This window comes from Cervus elaphus, chromosome 30 (assembly GCF_910594005.1).
Source record: "Cervus elaphus chromosome 30, mCerEla1.1, whole genome shotgun sequence".
NCBI lineage: Eukaryota > Metazoa > Chordata > Mammalia > Artiodactyla > Cervidae > Cervus > Cervus elaphus.
In genome coordinates, this window is record NC_057844.1 from 51,751,765 (window position 1) to 51,778,382 (window position 26,618).

General features: G+C 40.9%; 1 protein-coding gene across 12 annotated transcripts in view; it reads left to right on the forward strand.

Moving 5' to 3' along the window:
- Positions 1-26,618, forward strand: part of SCEL (sciellin) — a 119,422-nt gene that overhangs the window by 12,523 nt on the left and 80,281 nt on the right. For 9 of the 12 annotated variants that reach the window (XM_043892382.1, XM_043892376.1, XM_043892377.1 and 6 more), the window contains exons 2-9: positions 2,795-2,856; positions 3,558-3,675; positions 9,311-9,370; positions 14,488-14,556; positions 20,837-20,905; positions 21,502-21,540; positions 22,777-22,857; positions 25,893-25,958. In XM_043892382.1, coding sequence (XP_043748317.1) covers positions 2,814-2,856; positions 3,558-3,675; positions 9,311-9,370; positions 14,488-14,556; positions 20,837-20,905; positions 21,502-21,540; positions 22,777-22,857; positions 25,893-25,958 — 545 coding nt within the window. In that variant the 5' untranslated portion in view covers positions 2,795-2,813. The remainder of the gene's footprint in view (positions 1-2,794; positions 2,857-3,557; positions 3,676-9,310; positions 9,371-14,487; positions 14,557-20,836; positions 20,906-21,501; positions 21,541-22,776; positions 22,858-25,892; positions 25,959-26,618) is intronic. The other 3 variants (XM_043892379.1, XM_043892383.1, XM_043892384.1) reach the window with 3 other exon arrangements.

Consider the following 26,618-nt stretch of genomic DNA (forward strand, 5'->3'; position numbering starts at 1 on the left):
CTGGAGGTTGGAAGTCTAAGATCAAGGTGTCCTCCGTTTTGGTTTCTCCTAAGGCCTCCCTTCTCAGTTTCAGGATGGCCACCCTTCTGTCTGCATCCTCTCACACCCTTTTCTCTGTGCAGACACAGAGAAAAGGTGTCTTTGTGTGTCCAAATTCCTCTTCTTATAAGGTCAGAGGAGAGGTTGGATTAGGCCTCACCCTAATGGCCTCATTTTAATGTAATCACTTCTTTAAAAGCCCTGCCTCCAAATGCAGACACATCCTGAGACACTGGGGTGTTAGAAATGTTGAAAAGGACCTAACTCAGTGCATAGTAAGTATCGAGGGGGCATCCACTCTGTCCCACAGGCTGGAAATGAGAAGACACAGTCTTGGGTCTGACTTACAGGACACTCGGTCTCTTGTGAGAGACAAATAAGCAGTTAATTGCCAAATGCCTTTTCTCTGTTGACCCTGGCCTGTGTTTCATGGTTGAGTTTGCAATCTCTGCAAATACGTCACCAGCTGTACATTCAGCATTCTGCCCACGTCAGAATCCCAGTTCAGTTGGCTACGAGCCCTTCAGGTCCTTACTGGCTCAGGAAAGGGTTTATCAGAGCCCATTTAGAAACAGAAAGTTGGTTAGCCAAGAGCCCAGAGAAGTGAGGCCAGACTGAGGTGAAGTGAACAAGCAGTTGAGACTGAAGTTTGCCAGGCCCTTTTTCCTCCCCTTTCTTCCAAATTTGAGGGGCCTCCACATACGTGAGACAGGGTCTGCTCTACACCCCTTGCGTGTCCAGGACCCAGTGACCCAGGGTGTTCATCTCCTCCCCACACCCAACCACACCTCCTCTATGTCTTTGCTTTATGCTTTCCGAGGTGATAGAAGCCTATGTCATCATCTTGACAGACATGTCATCAAATCTGACCCTCAAAACGACCACAGTTCATCTCATTTTACACATAAGGGAGCTGAACTATAAATATCATCCCCAAACTGACACAGTAAATAGCACACCTTAGATGCAGGTCTTTCTAATTCCCTGATGGCAAGGTGGTAAAGAATCCATCTGCCAAACAGGAGACACGAGTTGCCCCCTGGGTTGGGAAGAACCCCTGGCAAAAGAAGTAGCAATCCACTCCAGTATTCTTGCTTGGAGAATCCCACGGACAGAGGAGCCTGGCAGGCCACAGTCCACGGGGTCACAAAAGAGTCGGACAGGAGTTAGCAACAACTGGTAGCTCAGATGGTAAAGTGTCTGCCTACAATGCGGGAGACCCCGGTTTGATCCCTGGGTCGGGAAGATCCCCTGGAGAAGGAAATGCCAACCCACTCCAGTATTCTTGCCTGGAAAATCCCATGGGCCGAGTAGCCTGGTAGGCTACAGTCCATGGGGTTGCCAAGAGTCGGACGTGACTTCCCTTTCCCTTTCACTTTCTGATTTCACTGAGACCTTCAGACTCTCTGCGGAGTGAATAGCTGCCAGTCTTATCCTGGTTGTTAGTCTGAGGTTGGGTTCCCTCGAAGGAGTGCCTGAGATGCCCTTGGGTGCCTGTGATTTATGAAGGGTTTGTGCCCAAGAGAAGGAGAAAGGGCAGAGGGGGGAGGGTTGGGGAGGCAGGGGAATGAGCTGGGCCGTGATGCACCCGCTGCTGGCCTAACGTCTGCCATGGTGAGGGCTGAAGCACCAGTCGCCTGCAGAAGTGGCTTGGCTCTGCGTTCCAGGGTAGTCAGCTGCTGGCTGCTGGTGTAGTGGATGAGGGTATATAACTGGCAGCCCCACGAGCCAAGGGCAATTTCCCAGAAGAGATGGAGCTGTGAGCCCATGGTGCCAAACACTAGGCTGGTAAAGTCACCAGCAGCTTCCAATTCTCACCCACTCTTGGGGCACTGATATTCTAAATGAAAACACCAGGCAAACAATGCCTTGATCCAGAAAATGTGTCTTTACCTCTTCAGGTCCTATAGCCAGTTATTGTAGGAGATACATTTGAACCAGAGGGTAGGAGATAGGGGCTTTATAACCCCCACATTAAACCTGTAAACTGCTGTCTGATGATGCAACTGTAAGTCTCAACTCATTTATAGTTTGACAAGGTGATTTTTGTGTACCTTGTTCAGATGATCATCACAACCTTATAAGGTAGGTAGCAGGTTTCTTTAGCCCATTTTACAGGGAGATTAAGTAGTTCAGAACTTTGATGTTATGAAACTGGGCCTAGGACTTGCTTCTGACTCAAGATGGAGGACCCCTCCCACATTCCGTACACCGTCTGGTGGGATGGACTCTGCAAAAACACAACGCCCCACCGAGGGTGACCAAGTCATCACTATTGGCCCAGGACTTTTCTAGTTTAAAAACTGAGAGCCCCACATTTGTGGAAATTCAGGGCTGACTTCTCTGTTAAGCAGAAAGGCCACACCTGGGACTCGCAATACCTGTAGGGCCCCAGAACAGACACTTGTCATATTATCTTTCTTGTCTCCACCTCCTGGTTCAGTGCCAGGCTCTCAATGCATATTTAGTCATTGAATAAATGAATTAACTGATGGGCTGATTCAGTCAATTGCTTGTCCTGTAACATAGGGGGCACTAAATACTCCTGATTTCAGTATCATCTGTAAAATAAATACATTGGAATAGACGAACTCTCATGTTCTCAGGAGACAGTTTATATCATGTATTTGTTATACCAGGTTATGGGACTGTCCGTGTCATTGAAGAATGTGTCTCACTAGCAATGAACGAGCCCCTTGTTGATTCTTCGTTAAGTCATTGTCGTGTTTCTTCCCCATCCCCATTTTTCTTTTAGGTCCTAACTGGAATGCAGCATGTCCAATTTCACCTTGAGAAAAACATCTCCCACAGGAAACGGTAATGTAGATGGTGTTTCCCTTACTCAGAAAACTTAAACATCTGGGGAAAACAATCCATAGTTCCTAATTTTTTCATGTACCTATGAAATGCTTAGAAGCAGCAGTCTGATTTAATTAACATGGCCAAAGTTAGGCTTAAAATAAAAGTCAGAGCACTGTAGACTTAACTCATCTAATTGCAATTCAAAGATTTCTTTTAAAAATCAAGTATAGGTGACCTTCTATACTTCTGACTCCCATAAGATCAAAGAATCACGTTATTTATAATCAGAAGCACCAGGACTTATTGAGTATTATTTATACTCAATAATAAGTAATAAGTACTTCCAAAACATATGTGTTTGTGTGTCCTTCCAAGGCATATTTCTTTCTGAGCAAAATGGCCCACCCACTAAACCCAGTATTGATTTAGCTGAGGCCTGTGGTTCTACATTCCCAGCTGCAGGGCAGGGCTTCATAACGTGCACAGGTAGTTTCAGTTGGCACCCGAGCAGTCTTATATGTTATGTTATCTTTGATGATAGGTGTGGGATTTGTTCTTTCTTGCCAGTGCATCTTACTTTGAAACAGTATGGGAGGTTCCAGCCTAGAAGATGGAGGCTGGACCATCAGATGCGCCTCTCAAGATTTCCAAGTTAGCAAACACACACTCAATTCCATGGCACTGTATCTCTTGAGGTTTCATTTTTCTGTTGTTAGATATGGGGACTACCACGCAGGGGACCACACTGAGGCAACAGGGTTTCCAAGAGGTCAACAAAAGAAGGACTTTCTTACAGGATAATAGCTGGATAAAGAAACGTCCTGAAGAAGAAAGGTAAGAGGGCATGGGGAGGGGGAGAAGGGGGAAGAAAGAGCTATTCTCCATTTGGGAAACCAATGGCCAACTGAAAGTGGATGCTTTTTTTTTTTCTAAAGCACTTTGTTGCTTGGCCTCATTTTTGGTAAGATTTAGTTAGCATACATTGGTTATATCAGATTTTTAACAATATCTCTACCATCTTAAATATCCATATACCTAGAAGAACATGAGTTGTGAGTGAGAGAAAGCAGAATTTCATTGTTATGAGTAGCATAGACATTGATAACCTCAGGAAAAAAAAAGACATTCCAGTTTCCAAAAAGGTAATACTTAGTCTGTGGTGGGGATATTCCTGGTATATATTGATCATGTCAGTTGAAACAAACAGAAGTATGATTCTAAATTTACAAATTTAATAATAATTTATCTGAAATTTCCTTATGAGCAAGTGAAATAGTTAAATTATTGGCTCATTTTATTTCCCACTGGCTGTATACCTCTAGGTCCAGGAAGGTGCTAAATGCACTGTCACTTCATGAGTGAAGACATTTACCACCAAGAAAGTATTGTCTGTTTTAAGCATTACATCTATTAGCTATATGTTTAAAGGTTTGAAGACCATGTCCCTAAACATATTGCCTCATTGCCAGCACAGATTTATAATAGATATTTGTCCAACCCAGATATATTTATTATAAATTGTTTACACACACACACACACACACATGTGTGTGTGTCCTTAGTCACTCAGTTGTGTCCGATTCTTCCACTCCATGGTCTGTAACCCGCCAGGCTCCTCTGTCCATGGGGACTCTCCAGGCAAGAATACTGGAGTGGGTTGCTATGCCCTCCTCCAAGGGATCTTCCCAACTCAGGGATCAAACCCAGGTCTCTCACATTGCAGGCAGATTCTTTACCATCTGAGTCACCAGGGAAGCCCAAGAATACTGGAGTGGGTATCCTATCCCTTCTCCAGGGAAGCGTCCTGACCCAGGATTGAAGCGGCGTCTCCTGCATTGCAGACAGATCCTTCACCAGTTGAGCTACCAGGGAAGCCTATATATATATATATATACATATATATATACACGTATATATATATACACATATGTGTATGTATGTATGTATGTATATATATATGCATATATATATATATGCATATACATGCATATGCGTATGTTCTTTGATTCCCTCTTACATGTCAAGTTAGATGCTAGGTACTTTACATATAAAGCATCACTAAATCTCACAACTTTTCTACAAGGTAGGTATTACATTCTCATTTTGCAGAGGGGAGTCTGAGGCTCAGAGAAGTTAGGTAACTTGTCCAAGAGCACACAACTATTAAGTGGTAGAGCTGAGAGTAACATGACCCATTGTCTTTCTGTTACACCAGTGGATCTCAGTCAGGGACAATTTTGCTCCCAGGGGATGTTTGACAAGGTCAGGAGACATTTATAGATGTCAAAACTGGGGACGCGGTACTCCTGACATCTAGTCGGTAGAGACTAGGAATGCCACTAAAAAACCTATTAATACAATCACAGGATACTCCTCACAACAAAAAATGATCAAACCTGTAATATCATGAGCACTGAAGTTGGGAAGCCCTGCATTACAGGATACTTACTCCAAGTTTTCTACTTAACTGTCCATGCATGGTTGTAATTGGTGAACAAAAATGTCTATTAAATTCTGTTATTTTAAGGAACTATAGGGGTATTTGGAGATACACTAAGTTTTGGAGGTAGCATTCTTAGACAACAATCAGTTCCACACACTAAGTTTTGGAGTTAACACTCTTGGACGACAATCATTCCCTTCTATAAAGCAACATTTACTGCTTCTCTTGAAACCTATTATGACATTTCTATTTTTCCAAAGTGACAGAGGGATATCAAAGGTGAATTTGGCGCTGCAAGTATTTGCACAGATGTGGGGAGATAGAGATGTCTAAGACAATTCACAGTCGGTAGGAGCAATGGTTTTATGTCAGACACACTTCCTTAAAAAGGCCTAGGGAAGCTTGGGCGGTGTGACAGCTTCTCAGTGAAGGGGAAATTGGCTCTGGTACTTCCCCCACACTCGCTGGCCCGGTGCTGGGCTCCTTGCTAGGATTTTTCTTCAGGCAAAAAGTGCATCTGTTGTCTGCTGCTCTCCACCAAGTGTAGGGAGGGGATACCGGGAATCTGGAGGGTTCTCTTGGGATCTCTGAGGGTGTATATTCACTGGAATTGTTTCAGTTTCACTGTTCATCTTTCTTTTTAATTATCTACTACAGTTCTTTTATAGCTTTATTGTCAGTGGTTCCAGAGTGTTGAGTAACATTAGTGGAGCAGAACCAGGAGAAATGTGATATTTCAGGTTTGGTTGGGTTCACATTAAAAGGTTCAGATGGTTACTCTCTGCCTTGGCTCAAGGCCAAAGTCTTTACTACATGTTTTGACATTTCCTAATATTGCCTGTGGGCTTCCCAGGTGGCGCTAGTGGTAAAGAACCTGCCTGCCAATGCAGGAGACATAAGAGATGCAGGTTCAATCCCTGGGTTTGGGAGGTTCCCTGGATGAGGGCATGGCAACCCATTCCAGTATTCTTTCCTGGAGAATCCCATGGACAGAGGAACCTGGCAGGCTGTAGTCCACAGTTGCAAAGAGTCAGACGTGACTGAAGCAACCTAGCACATACACACACAACATTGCCTGTACTTTCAGGTCCACTGTACAAAGTAAGAAAAATATAACTTTAGGATTTTATGTATGAAGGCCTATTGCATGATTGACCAGTAGGAAAAGCAAAAGTTTGGAATATAGAGATCTGGGTCCTAAACCCACCCTTGTCACTTGCTAATCTTTTAGCTTTAGGAAAGCCACACAGACTCCCTGAGCAATTTTCTCATCTGTGAATTGGATGAGTGTCTCCCTTGCCTAATTTATAGGGTATTTTAAGGACCAAGCAGAGCACACAGTCTCATGGTTCAAAAATAGGCTAAATCTGTGAACAATCAACCTTCTTAACCACAAATACTGGTATGTATTTTCCTACACTTTGTCAAGAAAAACTATCAAAGTCATCAAGTGGAAAAATTTCAGACATAACAGACTTAATTAAATTTAAAAGATGTTTGAAAAAACATTTGCCTTCCTGCAGAAAAGCATGCTTCTTTTTTTCCCCCATTTAATTTTATTATTTGGAGGCTAATAACTTAACAATATTGTAGTGGTTTTTGCCATACACTGACATGAATCAGCCATGGATTTACATGTGTTCCCCATCCCGATCCCTCCTCCCACCTCCCTCTCCATCCCATCCCTCTGGGTCTTCCCAGTGCACCAGCCCTGAGCACTTATCTCATGCATCCAACCTGGGCTGGTGGTCTGTTTCACCCTCGATAGTATACTTGTTTCAATGCTGTTCTCTCAGAACATCCCACCCTCGCCTTCTCCCATAGAGTCTAAAAGTCTGTTCTGTATATCTGTGTCTCTTTTTCTGTTTTGCATATAGGGTTATCGTTACTATCTCTTTAAATTCCATATATATGCATTAGTATACTGTATTGGTCTTTATCTTTCTGGCTTACTTCACTCTGTATAATGGGCTCCAGTTTCATTCATCTCATTAGAACTGATTCAAATGAATTCTTTTTAATGGCTGAGTAATATTCCATGGTGTATATGTACCACAGCTTCCTTATCCATTTGTCTGCTGATGGGCATCTAGGTTGCTTCCATGTCCTGGCTATTATAAACAGTGCTGCAATGAACATTGGGGTACACATGTCTCTTTCAATTCTGACTTCCTCGGTGTGTATGCCCAGGAGTGGGATTGCTGGGTCATATGGCAGTTCTATTTCCAGTTTTTTAAGGAATCTCCACACTGTTCTCCATAGTGGCTGTACTAGTTTGCATCCCCACCAACAGTGTAAGAGGGTTCCCTTTTCTCCACACCCTCTCCAGCATTTATTGCTTGTAGACTTTTGAATAGCAGCCATCCTGACTGGCATGTAATGGTACCTCATTGAGGTTTTGATTTGCATTTCTCTGATGATGAGTGATGTCAAGCATCTTTTCACGTGTTTGTTAGCCATCTGTATGTCTTCTTTGGAGAAATGTTAAAAAGATCATACATCATGACCAAGTGGGCTTTATCCCAGGAATGCAAGAATTCTTAAATATCCACAAATCAATCAATGTAATACACCACATTAACAAATTGAAAGATAAAAACCATATGATTATCTCAATAGATGCAGGAAAAGCCTTTGACAAAATTCAACATCCATTTATGATAAAAACTCTCTAGAAAGCAGGAATAGAAGGAACATACCTCAACATAATAAAAGCTGTATATGACAAACCCACAGCAAACATTATCCTCAATGGTGAAAAATTTAAAGCATTTCCCCTGAAATCAGGAACAAGAGAAGGGTGCCCACTCTCACCACTTTTATTCAACATAGTTTTGGAAGTTTTGGCCATAGCAATCAGAGCAGAAAAAGAAATAAAATGAATCCAAATAGGAAAAGAAGAAGTGAAACTCTCACTGTTTGCAGATGACATGATCCTCTACATAGAAAACCCTAGACTTTACCAGAAAGTTACTAGAGCTAATCAATGAATATAGTAAAGTTGCAGGATATAAAATTAACACACAGAAATCCCTTGCATTCCTATACACTAACAAAGAGAAAACCGAAAGAGAAATTAAGGAAACAATACCATTCACCATTGCAACAAAAAGAATAAAATACTTAGGAGTATATCTACCTAAAGAAACAAAAGACCTATACATAGAAACTATAAAACACTGATGAAAGAAATCAAAGAGGACACAAATAGATGGAGAAATATTCCGGGTTATGTATTGGGAGAATCAATGTGGTGAAAATGAGTATACTACCCAAAGCAATCTATAGATTCAATGCAATCCCTATCAAGCTACCAACGGTATTCTTCACAGAACTAGAACAAATAATTTCACAATTCGTATGGAAATACAAAAAACCTCAAACAGTCAAAGCAATCTTGAGAAAGAAGAATGGAACTGGAGGAATCAACCTGCCTGACTTCAGGCTCTACTACAAAGCCACAGTCATCAAGACAGTATGATACTGGCACAAAGGCAGGAATATAGATCAATGGAACAAAATAGAAAGCCCAGAGATAAATCCACGTACCTACGGACACCTTATCTTCAACAAAGGAGGCAAGACTATACAATGGAAAAAAGACAACCTCTTTAACAAGTGGTGCTGGGAAAACTGGTCAACCACTTGTGAAAGAATGAAACTAGAACACTTTCTAACAGCATGCTTCTAATATACACAAGTAGTTGGCTGAGCGTTCCCACACTCTGATGAAAGAAACCAAAACCAAAAACCAAAGAGCAAACACTCATCCTGTTGTGGAATCACCTGGAAATCTCATGGGATAAATCAGAATAATGGTCGTTTGTACTCCCAAACTTGTTTCTTTTCACCGTGTTCTTTCAAGTGGTGACTGGTTAAAATAAATGCATAGTTTTATTCTTATGCCTGAAGTAAAATGAATTAACTTTGCCAAGCATTGCGAGCTCTTTCCCGTCTGCCTTATTTAATGCTTACTAAAGACTGTGAGGACTTTTCATGTGACTTAATTTTGTTCTTTCTCTGCAGAGATGAAAATTACGGTAGGGTGGTGCTCCACAGACATAATTCCCACGATGCCTTGGACAGGTAGGTGTTTCAGACAAGTTACATCATTAGCAGAAACACAAAGACAGTTGTTTCTGAGAGTAGACTTGTTCAAGGTTGAATACTGGTGCCTAGCCACAAGCTTTCCTGACATTCTGGGCACATGAAGGAGAATCTGATAACATCAGGAATTTTCACAAAGCAAACTGTGCTTCTCCAGCTTTATGCTCCTAAAATACAGCTTGGAGGTGTAGAATCATCAATCCACTTCTCACCTTACCAAGTTGGCCTTCCTGATGGGAAAGAGCAAGGGCTCCCACAGAAACATGATGAGATAAGATATTTCTGAGCCTGAGAGAAAGGGACCCTAAAAGAGAAATAACAGCTGAGTTCACTTGCTTTATAGGACAGTACATTTCTTTTCTGTGGTTGGTGACTGCAGGCATGAAATTAAAAGACACTTGCTACTTGGAAGGAAAGCTATGACAAACCTACACAGTGTATTAAAAAGTAGAGACATCACTTTGCCAACTGGGTCCATAGAGTCAAAGCTGTGATTTTTCCAGTAGTCATGTATGGATGTGAGAGTTGGTCATAAAGAAGGCTGAGTGCCGAAGAATCGTTGCTTTTGAATTGTGGTGCTGGAGAAGACCCTTGAGAGTCCCTTGGACAGCAAGGAGACCAAACCAGTCAATCCTAAAGGAAATCAGTCCTGAATATTCATTATAAGGACTGATGCTGAAGCTGAAACTCCAATACTTTGGCCACCTGATACAAAGAACTGACTCATGGAAAAAATACCTGATGCTGGGAAAGATTGAGGGCAGGAAGAGAATGAGGCAATAGAGGATGAGTTGGTTGGATGGCATCACCGACTCAATGGACATAAGTTTGAGCAAACTCCAGGAGATAGTGAAGGACAGAGAAGCCCAGTGTGTTGCAGTCTATAGGGTCTCAAAGAGTTGGACATGATTTAGCGACTGAAAACAGCATTTCTTTTCAGAAACTCCTAGGCATGTGGAAAATCACTAAATGATACTCAGTGGCCAGTGGCCAGGCAAATGTAAATTAGTAGGAAAATTTAAGCAAAACTCATAGTCACATGATGTAAATAATCTAAGATTGATAAAATGAATAGACAATATTCTTACTAAAGCACATTGATACTAACACACATACAAACAACCACACCCAGCAGAAGAACCTAGTTATTTCTCAGACAAAAGTTTTATCTGGTTCAATAGCCAGTGTCTACCACCAAGACATACTTAGTAAAGGACTATGATTGTTTTTCATGGTGGGGCTTTAAAAAGATAAGTAGACATTGTAAAGTAAGTTGTTGTTTAGTTGCTAAGTTGTATACAACTCTTTTGTGACCCCCATGAACTGTAATCCACCAGGCTCTTCTGTCCATGGAATTCTCCAGGCCAGAATACTGGAGTGAGTTGCTATTTCATTCTCCAGGGGATCTTCCCAAATCAGGGATCAAACCCATGTCACCTACATTGGCAGGTGGATTCTTTACCACTGAGCCACCTGGGAAGCCCCCAAGTAACTATACTCAAATAAAAATTAATTTAAAAAAACTTAAGTGGACACTTTGAATATGCCTATTTTGTAATTTTTATCTGTGAATTTTTTAAACCATTTAAAAAATGTTCAGAATTTTGACGTGTTCTAATTGCCAACAAAGGTCCATCTGGTCAAGGCTATGGTTTTTCCTGTGGTCATGTATGGATGTGAGAGTTGGACTGTGAAGAAAGCTGAGCACAGAAAAATTGATGCTTTTGAACTGTGGTGTTGGAGAAGACTCTTGAGAGTCCCTTGGACTGCAAGGAGATCCAACCACTCCATCCTAAAGGAGATCAGTCCTGGGTGTTCATTGGAAGAACTGATGCTGAAGCTGAAACTCCAATACTTTGGCCACCTCATGCGAAGAGTTGACTCATTGGAAAAGACCCTGATGCTGGGAGGGATTGGGGGCAGGAGGAGAAGGGGATGACAGAGAATGAGATGGCTGGATGGCATCACCAACTTGATGGCCATGAGTTTGAGTAAACTCCGGGAGTTGGTGATGGACAGGTAGGCCTGGCATGCTGCGATTCATGGGGTTGCAAAGAGTCGGACACGACTGAGCGACTGAACTGAACTGAAGGGTCCTGAGTTTACCCCCCTCTACATGAAGTATCCCATTGGTTTTTGGGTTCCCAGCCTTAGTTCTTCTGTTTGACTCTTCTGTGATTTAGCTGACTGTCCTGTGACCTGTCCTGAGTCTTCATGATTTTGAAGCTTATGTTCTTGTTCTCTGTTGGCCCTCTCTTACCAAACAAAGGGAACCTGATAACTTGAATCCAGGCACTAGTGGAAAATGCACCCTCCATTGTATTTGCCTTTCTCTGAAACTATTAAAGATCATACTTGTTGTGAAGCATCAGGAAAACTAAGATTCGTGTTCTTAATATGTTTCAAGATGGACAACATTCTGGCTAAACCAGCACATTTAACTGTTTTATCTTCCCTATTAAAAATCTAAAAGCCTGAGACATTTCCCCCGGACTCCTTGACTAGTATCTCAAATGACATCTTTATAAAAGGTAGGGTAGGTTATTTTTCTCCTTGCATTTGCTCAAATAGATGTCTGTGTGACACTTTTCCATCCTTCTGCAGAGGTTGTGTCCACTTTGGTGTTCACCCAACACCACTTTGGAGCACCTACTGTGTGCTGACACTGTGCCAGGTGCTGGGAATACAAAGATGCATCAGACACCAGCTGTGATTTTAAGGCGCTCTCATATTTCATGGAAAAAGATGGATCCATAGACACAAATACTCAGATTTACCATGGAAAGTGCTTGTAAAAGTCTGGGCCATGCTATGGGAAGAAGCAGAGGGTAACTCTGGCTGAAAGAGTGGGAGCCCTCCCTGAGGAAGTGCTCATTGGTGTTGCTGTTTGAAGGATGGAAGATGTTTCCAAGTGGGAAAGAGTAGCTGGTGGGTGAGCGGCTGGGAAAGAGGCACTTCCAGCAGAAGCGATAACATGCCCAAGAGTTCCACGTGAGCAGAGACTGAAAATAAAGGAAAATAAACAATAGTCTCGTCATGCTAGAAGACAAGCTTCATAGGATGCACAAACAACATTTTGCAGTGTCATTTCCCTGTGAGATCATTAACACGTGTCAAAGGAGGCAGAAAGCACAACAAATAGTACCAGTGGAGATGCCCTTTGGAGCCAGACAATATTCTGCAGTCTGGGAACAAAACAAAACCCTTGCTTCCATAAAACTCCAAGTGACTCAAGTGAAAGTCACTGAGTCGTGTCCAAGTCTTTGTGACCCCATGGACTGTACAGTCCATGGAATTCTCCAGGCCAGAATATCGGAGTGGGTAGTCTTTCCCTTCTCCAGGGGGTCTTCCAAACCCAGGGATTGAACCCAGGTCTCCCGCAGTGCAGGCAGATTCTTTACAAGCTGAGCCACCAGAGAAATCCAAGAATACTGGGCTGGGTAGCCTATCCCTTCTCCAGCGGATCTTCCTGACCCAGGAATCGAACTGGGGTCTCCTGCATTGCATGCGGATTCTTTACCGACTGAGCTATCAGGGAAGCTTCCTGGTTAAAGGTAGAGGAGGGAGAGATTGAATGTAAATGAACACAGTGTGGTATGTCCTGTGGTGATAAGTACCTGGAAGAATAAAGCAGCTAATGAGACAAAGCTATGGCGTCTGTGAGGGGCTGTTTCCTGGATGGGGGTCAGTTCCATCTGCACCCATGCATTACACCTGCTGATGAGTCTCACTATGACCTCACTCTGAGTTTCCTTAAAAGCACGAGAGATTGCATTAGCCATTTTTTATAAACATTATTCTTTCCTTAACAAACACTATTCCCTCTATCTCTGTTCATTCGTGTCTGTTTATCCTCCAAGTCCCAGCTCAATGTCTATCTCATCCAGGAAGCCTTCTCTGATCCCCATCTCTCCAAACAAGCTTTCTCAGCTTCAAACTCCCTTGTACTTGACCTGAACCTCTTTTCTGATACTGACTGCTTTCTATGCTTGGACGTACAGGTCTTACTTGTCCCACTAGCTCTGTGTGTGCAGGGTCTATAGTTAATTCATAACTCATTCCTCAGCTGATGATATACTGCTGATAATATACTGTCATCAGTACAGTATATGGTTTACCTGCAAATATTTGCTAAATAAAGATACACTACATCAAGTTAAAAATTGCATCTTAAATAGTATACTGTTTTGGTACATTTTCTGATTCAGTACCTTTGATCTGTCAGCTTCAAACGATGCTTTGAAATGCAAATACAGTCAATCATGGTAGAATTCTCCAAAGAGCTTACTTTCCCTGTATCACAGGGTTAAGACATTGAACAGACTTTTCTTGCTGATTGATTAATCTGATCAAGCTATCTCCAGTGCTTTGATGATCATGGTTCCTTCTCTAATTTTCTTCTCTTCTCTCTGCTCCCTCTTTTTCAAATTATCCATCTGTCTCAGCTCTCTGCTGCTGTCTCTCCTCCCCCTACTTCTCCCAGGCTCCCCTCTCTTCTCCCCATCCGTACTTTCTCTCTTCTACCACTTTCCTCTGTTCATTTTCTTCCTATGTTTCCTGTTTCTCTCTTTTCTTCTCTCTTGCTCCCTCTTTCTTCCAGCAAGGCCTCTTCTCTCAACCCTGTCCACGGTGCTGAACTCGGAATAGACTGATTGATATGTAGCCGTTGTGCTGGCATAAGGTTCTGATGAAGCTGGAAACACAACCGAGCTGATGATAAGGGATTGAGTTCCTATTACATAAAAGTCAACAACAACCCTGAAAGCGGTACATATGAGTAATTAATTCTTTTGCATTCTTTTGCATTCTTTTGCATTTTGTTTCACATATCCTTATCCTTGATTTGAATATGTTACATTGTAATTAGATTAATTGGATCTAAAGAAGAATTCTTTTATTAGCATGGGGAATTGGGTTTGCTAATTTATCCTAGTCAGGTCAAAGCCTGGGACAATTTTGGTACTCCAAATATGTCTTTTCTTGGTAACATATATATCTCCCACCCCAACCGGCCAAGATTTTACCAAATCTGTGGAAGCTGTGTAAACTATTTTTTATAATTTATTTGATCTTCCTATAATTATTTTTTGCTACAGGAAAGCAAATGAGAGGGAAGAGCCAAAAGCCACAATCAGTCGGTACAGATCTGATGACACTTTGGACAGGTAAGGTGTTTTGAACCAGCGAGTGGAATGCATAACATATGTTAAATCCCATTTCTTATAAGGCATGAGGCAGCTAAATGTTTACCACAGTGAGCTTCAAACCATGATATTTTATCCCCAGGAACACGAGGGCTATAAAGATGGAATTATCCTCTTCAAAACTCACAAAATCTTGACTTGCTATGCTATTTTCCTAAAATCTTGCTAGCTTTTATTTTTTGTACTAATTGATAGTACATCAATAGGAAAAATTCTAAAGGAACTGGTTTGAGTATAGATGGGATGGGCACTGAATGTTATCTGTTTAATTTTAAAAAGAGAATATAGTTTTTTTTGTGTGAGTCACCAATTCTTGTTCTAACTTCTGTTTTTACATTCCAGAGGCAGAGAAACAGCAGTTTTTGTTTTAACTGTCTTATGGAGAGACTATACATTTTAATAACACAGTAGTTTTGATTCACTCTAGGATGAAGACATTAGCTCTTTACTCTAGAAAGTAAAACTGCTCTTTCGGCCATGGAGTCACCACATGGCTATACATGAGTCATTGTGTTGTGCCTGTTGTTGGCTCACTCCTAGATGGAAGGAAAGGAAGGCTCATAAATAGAAAACCGAGGAATTTCTATTCAGGTTGAAGTGTAAATGCTACAGGTCACATTTAAATTTTATATCTGGTAGAGGTGCTTCCTAGGTGGCTCAGTAGTAAAGAATCTGCCTGCCAATATAGGAGACACAGGAGACTTGGGTGCAATGCCTGGGTGGGGGAGATCACCTAGAGGAGGGCATGGCAACCCACACCAGTATTCTTGCCTAGAGAATTCCAGGGACATGAGCCTGGTGGGCTACAGTCTATGGGGTCATGTGGAGTCAGACACAACTTAGTAGCTGAGTACAGAGTGTTTATTAAGCATAGATAAAGAACAAAGTTAACATCTTCATTTGGAGTCTAGACATAGTGAATGTCCCAGGCCATCAATAGTTGAAACCACACCCCTGTAAGGTAAAGATGTGCTATCTTTGGAAACAAACATGCAACTGGCTGCCCTTGCAGCACATACACCGAAACTTATGGCATCTAATAGATTCCATATTCAGACCAGGCCAATGTCAGTTAATGCATGCACTTCTGCACTCTTTATAGCCTTTTAAGTCAATCTCCCTAATAGCAACATCTCTCTTGTAATTAACCTTGACAAGAGTCAGTTCATGAAAGTATATACCCAGGATCTCATCGCCACAGCTCTGAGTGAGAGAGGAGTCACAGTGCTTCTGTCTGTTCATCTTGGCTTTGCGGGCTGTCCTAGTGCTCTGTTAATTGAAGCAGGAAACCCTACTTCTAAGGATGAATTTACAAGTGAGGTAATTATATCTCAAGAAAGGTAAATATGTGGGAGACCTAAGCCTTTACAGGCTGTGTGTCTGAATGTTTATATCAGGCCAGTCAAGATGGAGCCTTAGAACATCATCAATGAACTAGACCAGACCTCACAGTCAAGCCAGTTAGTCATTCTCAACCGCAGCAGCAGATTAGAATCACCTAGAAAGTGAAGATGTCAGTCTCTCAGTCTTGTCTCTTTACTACCCCATGGACTATAGCCCACCAGGCTCCTCTGTTCATGGGGTTCTCTAGGCAAGAATATTGGCGAGGGTAGCCATTCCCTTCTCCAGGGTATCTTCCCAACCCAGGGATTGAACCCAGGTCTCCAGCACTGCAGGCAGATTCTTTACCATCTGAGCCACCAGGGAAGCCAAATCACCTAGAGAGCTTTTTGACTGCACTGATAATTTGGTTCCAACAGTTCTTCTTCCCTAAATCCTAATCTAATTAGTCTGAGGGAGACTTGGGCATCTTTTAAAGTTTTTGACATGATTCTGATGAGCAGCCAAAATTCCAAACCACCAAACCAGTCCAAACCCTTCATTTTAAAACCTAGAAAATGAGGCCAGAGATTTCTTGCTTTATCTATACAGAGGATTAACAGTGCATATTTGGAAGATGAGCTACTTCCCCAGGCAGTCCTATCCGCAGCTCACCCCCAACAGTGAACTGCATTCATCTCTCTAAGTGTGGACACAGGTGTGGGGGAGAGAACACAGAGGAGGTAAAGAAAGGCAAGTCCTGGTAGCAGGAGTCAGACCCCATCATGCAGGGCACTCCAAGTGTACGACGTGAAGTAATTTTAGGAGGAGGATGATCAAATATATTAGGAGTGTGCATGTGTGTGCCATTTTAGAACTAATGTGTGTAATAAATAAATATGAGAAAAGTACTGAAGTACCTTTAAAGAGTTCCCTTTTAAAATATACATCTGTCGGTAAAAATGTGAAGTATTCTAAAGAAACATAGGTAATCAATAGTATACCGTAGCATTCAATATGGCTCAAACCCTGAAGATTGGTTCATAAGAAATTTGGAAAAACCTAGGTTAGGGAGACCTCTAGTGTTATGTTGTGGAAGTGTAAGTTTTCCTTTGGTTCTTTTGATCATGTTGCTGATTATATTTAAGTATTTCCTGTCTCCAAGACTGACTCCTAGTAAAACAATCTATCTTATATCACAAGTTGATAGAAACTTCATTTCTAAGGGAAGTACCAAGTTAATCTCCCTAAGAAATGAGAAATTGATGAACACATTGGAATGATGGTTAAATTGACGAATACATTGGAATGATGGTTCTGTCCATTATGATTTATATTATTTATATTTATATAAATTATTATTTACATTACACATAATTATTTATATATTGTTTATATACTGAACCCCCTAGTGTTGTGAAAGAGATAGTGGAGGTGAAAAATAATAACCGAAGAAAGACATGTTGCTCATGAGTGTTGCAACAATTACAGTACAGAACCAGGTGGACGACAGTGGGCCCTACTGGAAAGACTTCGGAGACAGACTGCTTCCTGGTTGTATGACCAAGAGAAAGCCACTCACATTCTCTGAGACTCTATTTATTCATCTATAAAATGAAAATAATTACATCTACCTTGTAGAGATGTTCTGAAGAGCAGAGAAAATTGCAAAAAGTAGTAGGTAGCTATTTTGATTATTCCATGCTAATTGCCCACAAAGACGAACACTGTAGAATTTTGATTAACTTCATTTAATTTTAACATCACAACTCTCCTTTATTTAAACCTTGAAGATGTTTGAAATTAAAGTTCTGTTTTCTTTAGACAGATTGTTATTTTCAGGGTACCAGAGTAGCAATTTCCCAGAATTATTTTTATCTTCTCTGAAGATCTCATAGATGGCTCTAAAGTCTGAGTAGTTTGCAAGGAACATTTAAGTTTTACAATTTAGGATTACATGACATCATGTTTATGATATTCACCATGGTTTACTGCAAAGCCCTTTAAATATAAACATATCAGAGGCTCAGTAGCAATTAGTGCAGAGCGTATACTTGTAGTCTTTGGTCTAATGATCACCTGAGTGATCTTCATGAAATTTTTTTTTTTTTTTTTGCACATCTGTGCAAATCCTGTGTTAAAGCCAAAATACAGGATGGCTCAAAATTTTTTTTTTGCTTTTTTCACTGCTATATCAACTTAAATACTAATCATTTGTTTATACCTTTAAATTATTTTTAAAAGGTATACATTTATAATTTAAAAATCAACAGAGTGACATTTTGATCCAGATACATTTCTCCACCCAGACACATTTTTCCGTCTTATTTCCCACTTTTCACAAAGGATATCTAGGACCAGAGGGACAGCACATGAAACATAAGTGGCCAGCACCCTCTGTGAGCAGCAGCACTGGAGTGTCTAAGAGATACACTGAAGGTTTACATTCCTCATTTACTACAAATAATTTATACCAGCATATTCTCATACTTACTTGCTTTCTGTTTTTACCTTCTCTATGAGCTTCAATTTCAATGGTGGTATTATTAGCATTAGACCCCTTACATATGACATCTCTTTTTAAAAAAATCTCAATTAAAGATCATTATTATCCCCATCATATAATATTTTCTCATATAACAGACACTCAGTCCTTCAGGAAGCATAACAAGTGATTCTGTTTTATTCCATTGCCCCCCACACACACACTAATGTTTAATCCAAAACCTTGTTAATCACTGTAGAAACCCTACAAGTCATTAGGAAGATGAACTTTGTTATCTACTACAAGATTTTTAAACGAACAAGTGAATATAAAAATGACTAATACCTTGAGGATGGTGGTAGTTTAGTTGCTAAGTTGTGTCTGACTCTGTAATCCCATGGACTGTAGCCTGCCAGGCTCCTCTGTCCATGGGATGTCCCAGACAAGAATACTGGAGTGGGTTACCTTTTCCTCCTCCACATCATGAGTTTTAAATGTGGATTCATTCTGTGCAAGTTAATAACTGGATTGTGAACAGTCAGTTGAGAATATGGAGCTCTGGATGATTCCATGTTCTTTCCTTTTTGAATTCAAGAGTTACCAGTTTGCATTCAAGGTATCAGAATTATGCACCATAAACAGAAATTATATGGGGTTGATTTGGGGAATTTTCATGTATTAGTGTTAGTTACCAAATGTTTTAGTTATACATATCACAATGACATCTAGGAATTGAAATCATTTTAAAGCTGGGACAAATAAGCCATATTTTTCTATCATGAGTTTTTTTAGAGCAAGGCAAGATTATTGTCCATCTTCCCAGGAACAGTTTATATAAAGCCCTGTAGTAAAGTGGATGCTGGGACTTCCTTGGTGGTCCAGTGGTTAAGAATCCACCTTGCAATCCACAGGTTCGATTCATGATCAGGGAACTAAGATCCCACATGTGGGGTGGCAATTAAGTCTGCTCACCAAAACTACCAAGCCCACCATACTGCAAGGAAAGATCTCGCTTGACACAAGAAAGATCCTGTGTGCTGCAACTTAGACCCGATGCAGCCTAAATAAATATATAAATATTAAAAAAAGAAAAGAAACAGATGCTATGTGCTCACCACCATAGCTTATTTTTTTTAAATAACAGGAATGATAAAGATAACAGTTTAGAGAAAATTATATTAATAGTAGACCCATAGTATGAGATCAGCAGAAGACTCTTGCTGACCTTTTGTTTTCCAGAACCTAATTTTTCCCCATGCTAGTATTGTGCAATGTGGGGGAGGGAATGACAACCCACTCCAATATTCTTTGCCTGGAGAATCCCATGTACAGAGGAGCCTGGTGGGCTGCAGTCTGTGGGGTTACAGTTTTGTGCAAGCCTGCAGAGTCCAGAAGACAGCCTCACATCTCAGGAAGAGCTTTCTTTCTGATGTGCTTTTCTAGAGGTTGCAGTTGTGAGATCCCACCACTGGCATGCAGGCTACAGGATTCCTAATTTGTCTACTGACCCCAAAGACAGACAAACACACCTTTCCCAGACCTACTTTACTATGGAGACCCAAGTTTAGAGTGTTCTAAACCTCTGATGGTCCCCAGGGCCTATTAACACAATGTGTTAGTCAATGTAAACAAATTTGCCAGGGTAGAGCAATTCTTGTGACAGGTTCTCTCCCTTGCCTCCAAATCTCCATGGTTTAGCCCAATAGAAGATTATTGCTTGCTCTCAGCAGAGTTCAAAGTGATATCCTAGAAAATTAGGGGAACTCTCTGCTCCATGAAATGACTCAGAGACCTAGTTCTTCCCATGTTTTAATTCTGCCATCTTCAACCCATGAGCACCAAATCTATAGGAGAAGAGGAGGAAAGAGCATGGAGGATCATACAAGAGGTTTTATGATGGTTTTGGGAGTCATGAATAATATTTCTGTCCACATTCTTTAGAACTCAATCACATGATCCCAATATACATGTACTGAAGATTGGGATATGCAGTCTTCCTGTGTGCTCAGAAGGAAAACAAAGAGATTGACAAACATATAGCATTGTCTATAGCATAGAACATTTTTAAAAATTGCTTAAGTCTTCCATTGATTCCTTTTAGTGACATAGAAAGTACTGTCATTGGGTAGATAAATGAATAAACAATAATGAAAAGGAATATTTAATGAATTAAATGCTCAATGAGTCAGAAAGTCTAGCTGAAAAGCATTAACTTTAAAAGTTACAAACTGTATCAAAATGGCCTAATAAATAAATTTTGTGGTGAGTATAATAGTTTTTTTTTATTATAAAATTTTCTAAGATGTAACACCTGAAAAGCAATTGTTTTCACTAGAGAAAGGTTATGTTGTGAAGTGATTCTGGCGTGAAAGAGGTCTAAGAGGAGTTTAAAAACCTAAATGTTGATCCAGACTTTTGTCTTATTTCTTTATAAAGGATTTCAAACAGAAATGATGCTGCTAAAACATATAAGGCCAATACCCTGGATAACCGACTAACCAATAGGTACCAGTATCTACTAACTTGGGGAAAGGGTCAAGTACAATATTTTTCTAAGCATTACTTACTTACATACAGTTCTTCAGTCCTACTTATTATCTTTCTGTAAACCCTTATCCTCTATTTTTTAAACAGAAGTAATTCTGGCATAAAAACTTGGCTCCTGCTCATGGTTAAATAAAAATAAAATCTTATTCTTGGCTTCAAAATGAAGAGAATTCATCACTTCAGGCCATCATTCTTACCACATTTATGTTTCTGTTTAAATCATCCTGGTGGCAACATTATGAAATACATGTAAATGTAAATTTTACATTCCTATTGTAAAAAAATTATTGAACCCATCAAAGAAAAAAACTTGGCTTAAAAGATGAAATTTCTAGAGGAAAAAAAAACCTTTTTTTGGAATCTAATACACAAAAGGTGAAAAATCATGAGATCAGCTTTTCAAATATATTCAACTACTGATACTTTCTTTTTCTTTCTCACAACTAATGTTAACCTTTAATAGTAATAACTCTAAATTCATGGACAACTGCAAATTGATGCAAGAATTTATTCTTTGCTGCTGTTCAAACTTTGCCTTCTCGTTTTCTTAACAGAAATGTGTCCACGTTTCAACCACCAGAAGTGACAAAGACGTATGTACTTCTTTAACTGATCTTGCATTTTAAAAATAAAGTGTATTTCTTCCTATATGCCCAAGAAAAAATCAAGGTATATTGTCTTCAGGCCAAAGTTTCGTTGTAACACAGTCATGCCCCCACAGCTTTGACAGGTTGAGTAGTATTGATAGAAATACTGAAGTGGTCGGCAAAACTTAAAGTACTCTCTATGTGGACTTTAACACAAGAAGTTTGCCAACTTCTGCTCTAATCAAACACTGAAGCTTAAGTCATTCTTTATTTCTTTTCTTTTTAAAAGTCTAGATTCTTTACTTCTTTGCCCACAGAACTTTAAATTTTTTTCCTACTCCTATGGCAACTCTTTCTTCTTGCACATTTCACTTGCCTCCCAAAACACCCATCACATCTATAGCTCAGCTGAGTCTTGAAATCATGGTTTTGCTAACCCTGGAATGTACTAATGGTGGTTATAAGCAAGCAAAGTAGATATGTTTTTGAAAACTTGGCTGATTTTTAGATTTGAACTTTCAAAAAAAGTAATTTTCACCCTGGACTGCCTTCCAATAGTTGAAACAGGCCTGAGTCACTTCAATTTTTGAGGGTCTGCATATATTAACAAATGCTAAATGGAGATTTGGCTTCCCTAGTGGCTCAGACAGTAAAGAATCTGCCTGCAAAGCAGGAGACCTGGGTTCGATCCCTGGGTCAGGAAGATCCCCTGGAGAAGGGAATGACAACCCACTTCAGTATTCTTGCTTGGAGAATTCCATGGACAGAGAAGTTTAGCAGGCTGCAGTCCATGGGGTCACACATAGTCAGACATGACTGAGCAACTAACACACACACACAGATTTAAAACAGTGTGATTTTTAAATGTTTTCTTAAACAAGCAAAAGTATTTAATCCTAAAAAAATTGTAATATAATTCTGTGAGTCACAGCATAGACAGGATTTCAAAATATTTGTTGGAATCCATAGCACATCGAAATTGATTGGTCTGGGTTTCAGACACAGCATGTCATATAATGAACGACTTCTCCATTCAATTCCTTCTGATTTAATTATTTGAATGAAAGCCAGGTGATTTGTAAAATGGGTAAACTAAGGAAGAACTTTTTCTGTTGTTGTTCTTTCACCCTCAAGTGAAACATTTTGTGGTGGGAATAGAAGTAGATGGTAAGTCCTTTCAAAGGTGAGATAAAATGAAAAGTTTCAGGAATGTGCTCACTGTTTGTTCTTGTGATAAAACAGGCAACCTGGAGGCTTGTCCAATGCAAACGCCACCAACACCCCAGCTTCCACCTCCACTACTACACCTGTGAAGAAAAAGAGGTAGGATGGGCTTGCTGGGAGCCCCTCTTACTGCTGTTCTGTCACAGATTATTCTTTATTACTGTCTGAACCACATCATCCACCAAGGCCCCTGAGCAGCATCTAGAATTTGCTCTCTGCCCTTCTCCTCCTGCCCTCCTCCCCTTCCCAGGGATCCTGTTCCTACTGTCTTCTGCTGTCTTCACACCTCAGTCCTTTCCTCCTCACTCTCCTTTTCAAATATGCCATCTTTTCCTCCAATTTTATTGAGAAATAATTGACATACTTCGCTGTGTAAGCTTAAGGTGTATAGTGTCATTGAAACATATTGTGAGGTGATCACCGAATATGTTTAATTAACATCCATCATATCTTCCCAGGTGGCGCTAGTGGTAAAGAGCCCTTCTGCCATTGCAGGAGATGTAAGAGACATGGGTTCGATCCCTGGGTGCGGAAGATCCCCTGAAGAAGGGCATGGCAACCCACTCCAGTATTCTTGTCTGGAGAATCCAGTGAGCAGAGGAGTCCATCGGGTCACCAAGAGTTGGACACGACTGAAACAACTTAGCATGCACAACATTCATCATCTCACAGAGCATCCATTATGTCAATAAAAAGAAACACATTTCTCCTTTTGATGAGAACTCTTAAGATCTACTCTCTTAACTACTTTTCTATGTATAATGAAATTATATGAAAGTGAAGTCGCTCACTGGTGTCTGACTCTTTGCAATCCCATGGACTGTAACCTGGCAGGCTCCTCTGCCCATGGGATTTTCCAGGCAAGAATGCTGGAGTGGGTTGCCACTTCCTTCTCCAGGGAATCTTCCCGACCCAGGGATAGAACCCAGGTCTCCCACATTGCAGGCAGACTCTTTACCATCTGAGCCATCAGGGAATCCTATGTATAATACAATCATGGTAACTGTAGTCATCATGTTATAGATTACAACCCTAGAACTTATAACTTCTTTGTCCTTTGTTGGATGATGTTTCAAATGGATATAAAATAAGTTGGTCTAAAGGACAAATAAAAAATGTAAGTTTTTACCCTTTTGGCCACCTTCCTCCAATCTCCCTCAATCCTCCTGCCTCTGATAACCACAAATCTGATCTTGTTTTCATATGTGCCATCTTAGGGGCTTGGATACCTAGGTAATGTTTTGATGCTAGAGCTCAGATAGTAAAGCTACTTCAGGTAATGTATGTTATCAGAGTCCTACTACAGGGACTGCCTTATCCTGCATAACGTCTGCAGTGTGGCCAAGCGTCACTAGATTCCAGCAACCAGTCTGCATCTTGGAGGCCTCCTCTGCTCTGTAAATTGGGCTTCCTCCACATACAGGGTCAAAGGTCCTATCTAGAGGCATCAGCCTCTGTGTACTTCTTACCTCTTCTTTCAACTTCCCTGTACGGCCTCCCCCTTTCGCCTGTGCTAACTTCTATTTATCTAGTAGGCATGGAGGAGGAGGTAGAACTTCGGTGGTAGAATCTTCTTTATGTGACACAATGTGATGGTGGGAGTGATTTTTGCATGTTGAAGAGAACACAGTGCCAGTGAACTGTGACATGAGTGGAAAACAGGAATTCATGAACCTCAGAGCTTTTGAAATTTTCTTATTTTCTTTGCTTGCTCCTCTGACCACGCTTGGGCTTCCCAGGTGGTGCTAGAGGTAAAGAACCTGCCTGCCAATGCATGAGACGTAAAAGACATGGGTTCCTCTCTTGGTCAGGAAGATCCCCTGGAGAAGGGCATGGCAACCCACTCCAGTATCCTTGCCTGGAGAATCCCCATGGACAGAGGAGTCTGGCAGACCACAGTCCATGTGGCTGCAAAGAGTCAGAAACAACTGGAGCAACTTAGCACGCACACACAGGACTAGGCCTGGTGTACACCAGCTGTTTAGTGCTTGTTGATGATCTGGCTGACTGTCAGCTGCTCCTGTAGTCCTCCTGGAGGGAAATGACTGATTCTATTTTCTCCTGCAAACGAAATTTTGATTGTGTCTACAGAGTCTCAGGAAGTAAGATTACCCTTCTCTTGGATCCAAATTTCACATTCTCCCTGATCTTTTCTTTGTCTGTTAGGAGAAACTGAAAGGGAAATTTAAGGTCAGGTAGTTCAATCTCTTACCCAAGGCAAGAATCTTTTCTCTGATAGGCTAGGCATCATTCAGGACCATTGCAGGGAGAAACATGCCTCTCACTTCTGTGGTGTGCCTTGTCTAAGCTCTCGGGGGTTGCGTTGAGCTGAAATTGGCTTTGATTTACTCCCATCCCATCTTAGCACAGTCCTGCAATCTCAGAGAATAGACAAGCTTCAGGAAGTTAAAGGACTCTCCTGTCTTTATCCTTGATCTTCCTTTTCCAGGCTGTCTTACTCTCCTCCGAACATCACTTTTGATCTATAACTTAGTCTTTTTGACAGAGTCCTTAGCTATCTCTACCAATTAAAATGATGTCTTAATAATGGGAAGGCATCTTTCTAATTGGATATACGTGTGTGTGTGTACATGTATGTATAAACATGTGTGCTTCATTGTTCATGTGCATCTATATAAAATTGAGCTTGGCACTGCTATGGCATTCATTTATATTTTCAATATTCTTACTTTCAGCATTTCCTATCATACAGATTTTTTAAAACCATATTTTGAGTAGAACATAACAGCATTGTTATTTGTATTACAAAATGTTTCAGAAATGCAGAAAAACAGAGAGGTATGTTGATAATGAGCACCCATGAACCTACCGTATAGATTCAACATTATTTTCCAGATTTCCTGCAGATTTCTTTTTAAAGAAATGTCTACATTGTTTAGTGTCAAAGGAAATGGGCAAAAGGATTTATTTGGGAGAGCAGATTGCCTGGAATACAGGCCGTTACTTCCTGTGGCAGGAAGTAGATAGTTTTCATTTTATCTCCAAGACCTTGTAGGAAAGTCATCTCATTGCCTTTTTACCTGTCAATTTATTTTCAGCTTTTCCTGGAAGACACGTGGGTGGGATCAGGTCTTTCGAGCACTGTGTTTATAACCGATGTCATTTCTTAACAGACAGTCCTGGTTTCCACCACCCCCTCCAGGTTACAACACCACCCCAAACACAGGAGCAAGCAGAAGGTAAGAGAAAGATGTCAGAGGTAATTGCTATGTAATATGATGGAAGAATGTGTTAGATAGTGACAACATATAATTGTGGATGCTTTGGAATAAAGTGGAGGCAATTTTGTGAACTCTGAGTTCTGAACAAGATAGTGCCCGATGAAAGTTAGGTCAGGGTACAAGGGTGCCTGGTAGGAAATCTGACACGCTTTGAGGAGTAAATGACTGTATTTTTAGTTTGCTAAGGGTTGCTGTAGCAAAGTACCATAAAGGTGGGTGGTGTGAGAGAAATGTGTTGTCTCACAGCTCCAGAGGCTGGAAGCCCAAGATCAAGGTGTTGACGGGGTTCCTTCTGAGTGTTGTGAGAGGGGATCTATTCCACCCTTTTTCCTGGCTTCTGGTGTTTTCCTAGCAACCTCTGGTTTGTATAAGAGATTGTACAAACTTAGTTTGTATAAGAACCTCTCTGGTGGCTCAGATGGAAAAAATCTACCCGCAATGCAGGAGACCCAGGTTCGATCCCTTGGTCAGGAAGATCCCCTTTCGAAGGGAATGGCTACCTACTCCAGTATGCTTGCCTGGAGAATTCCATGGACATTGGAGCCTGGCAGGCTACAGTCCATGGGGTAGCACCATTTCAATCTCCACCTTCATCTTTACATGGTGTTTACCCCGTGT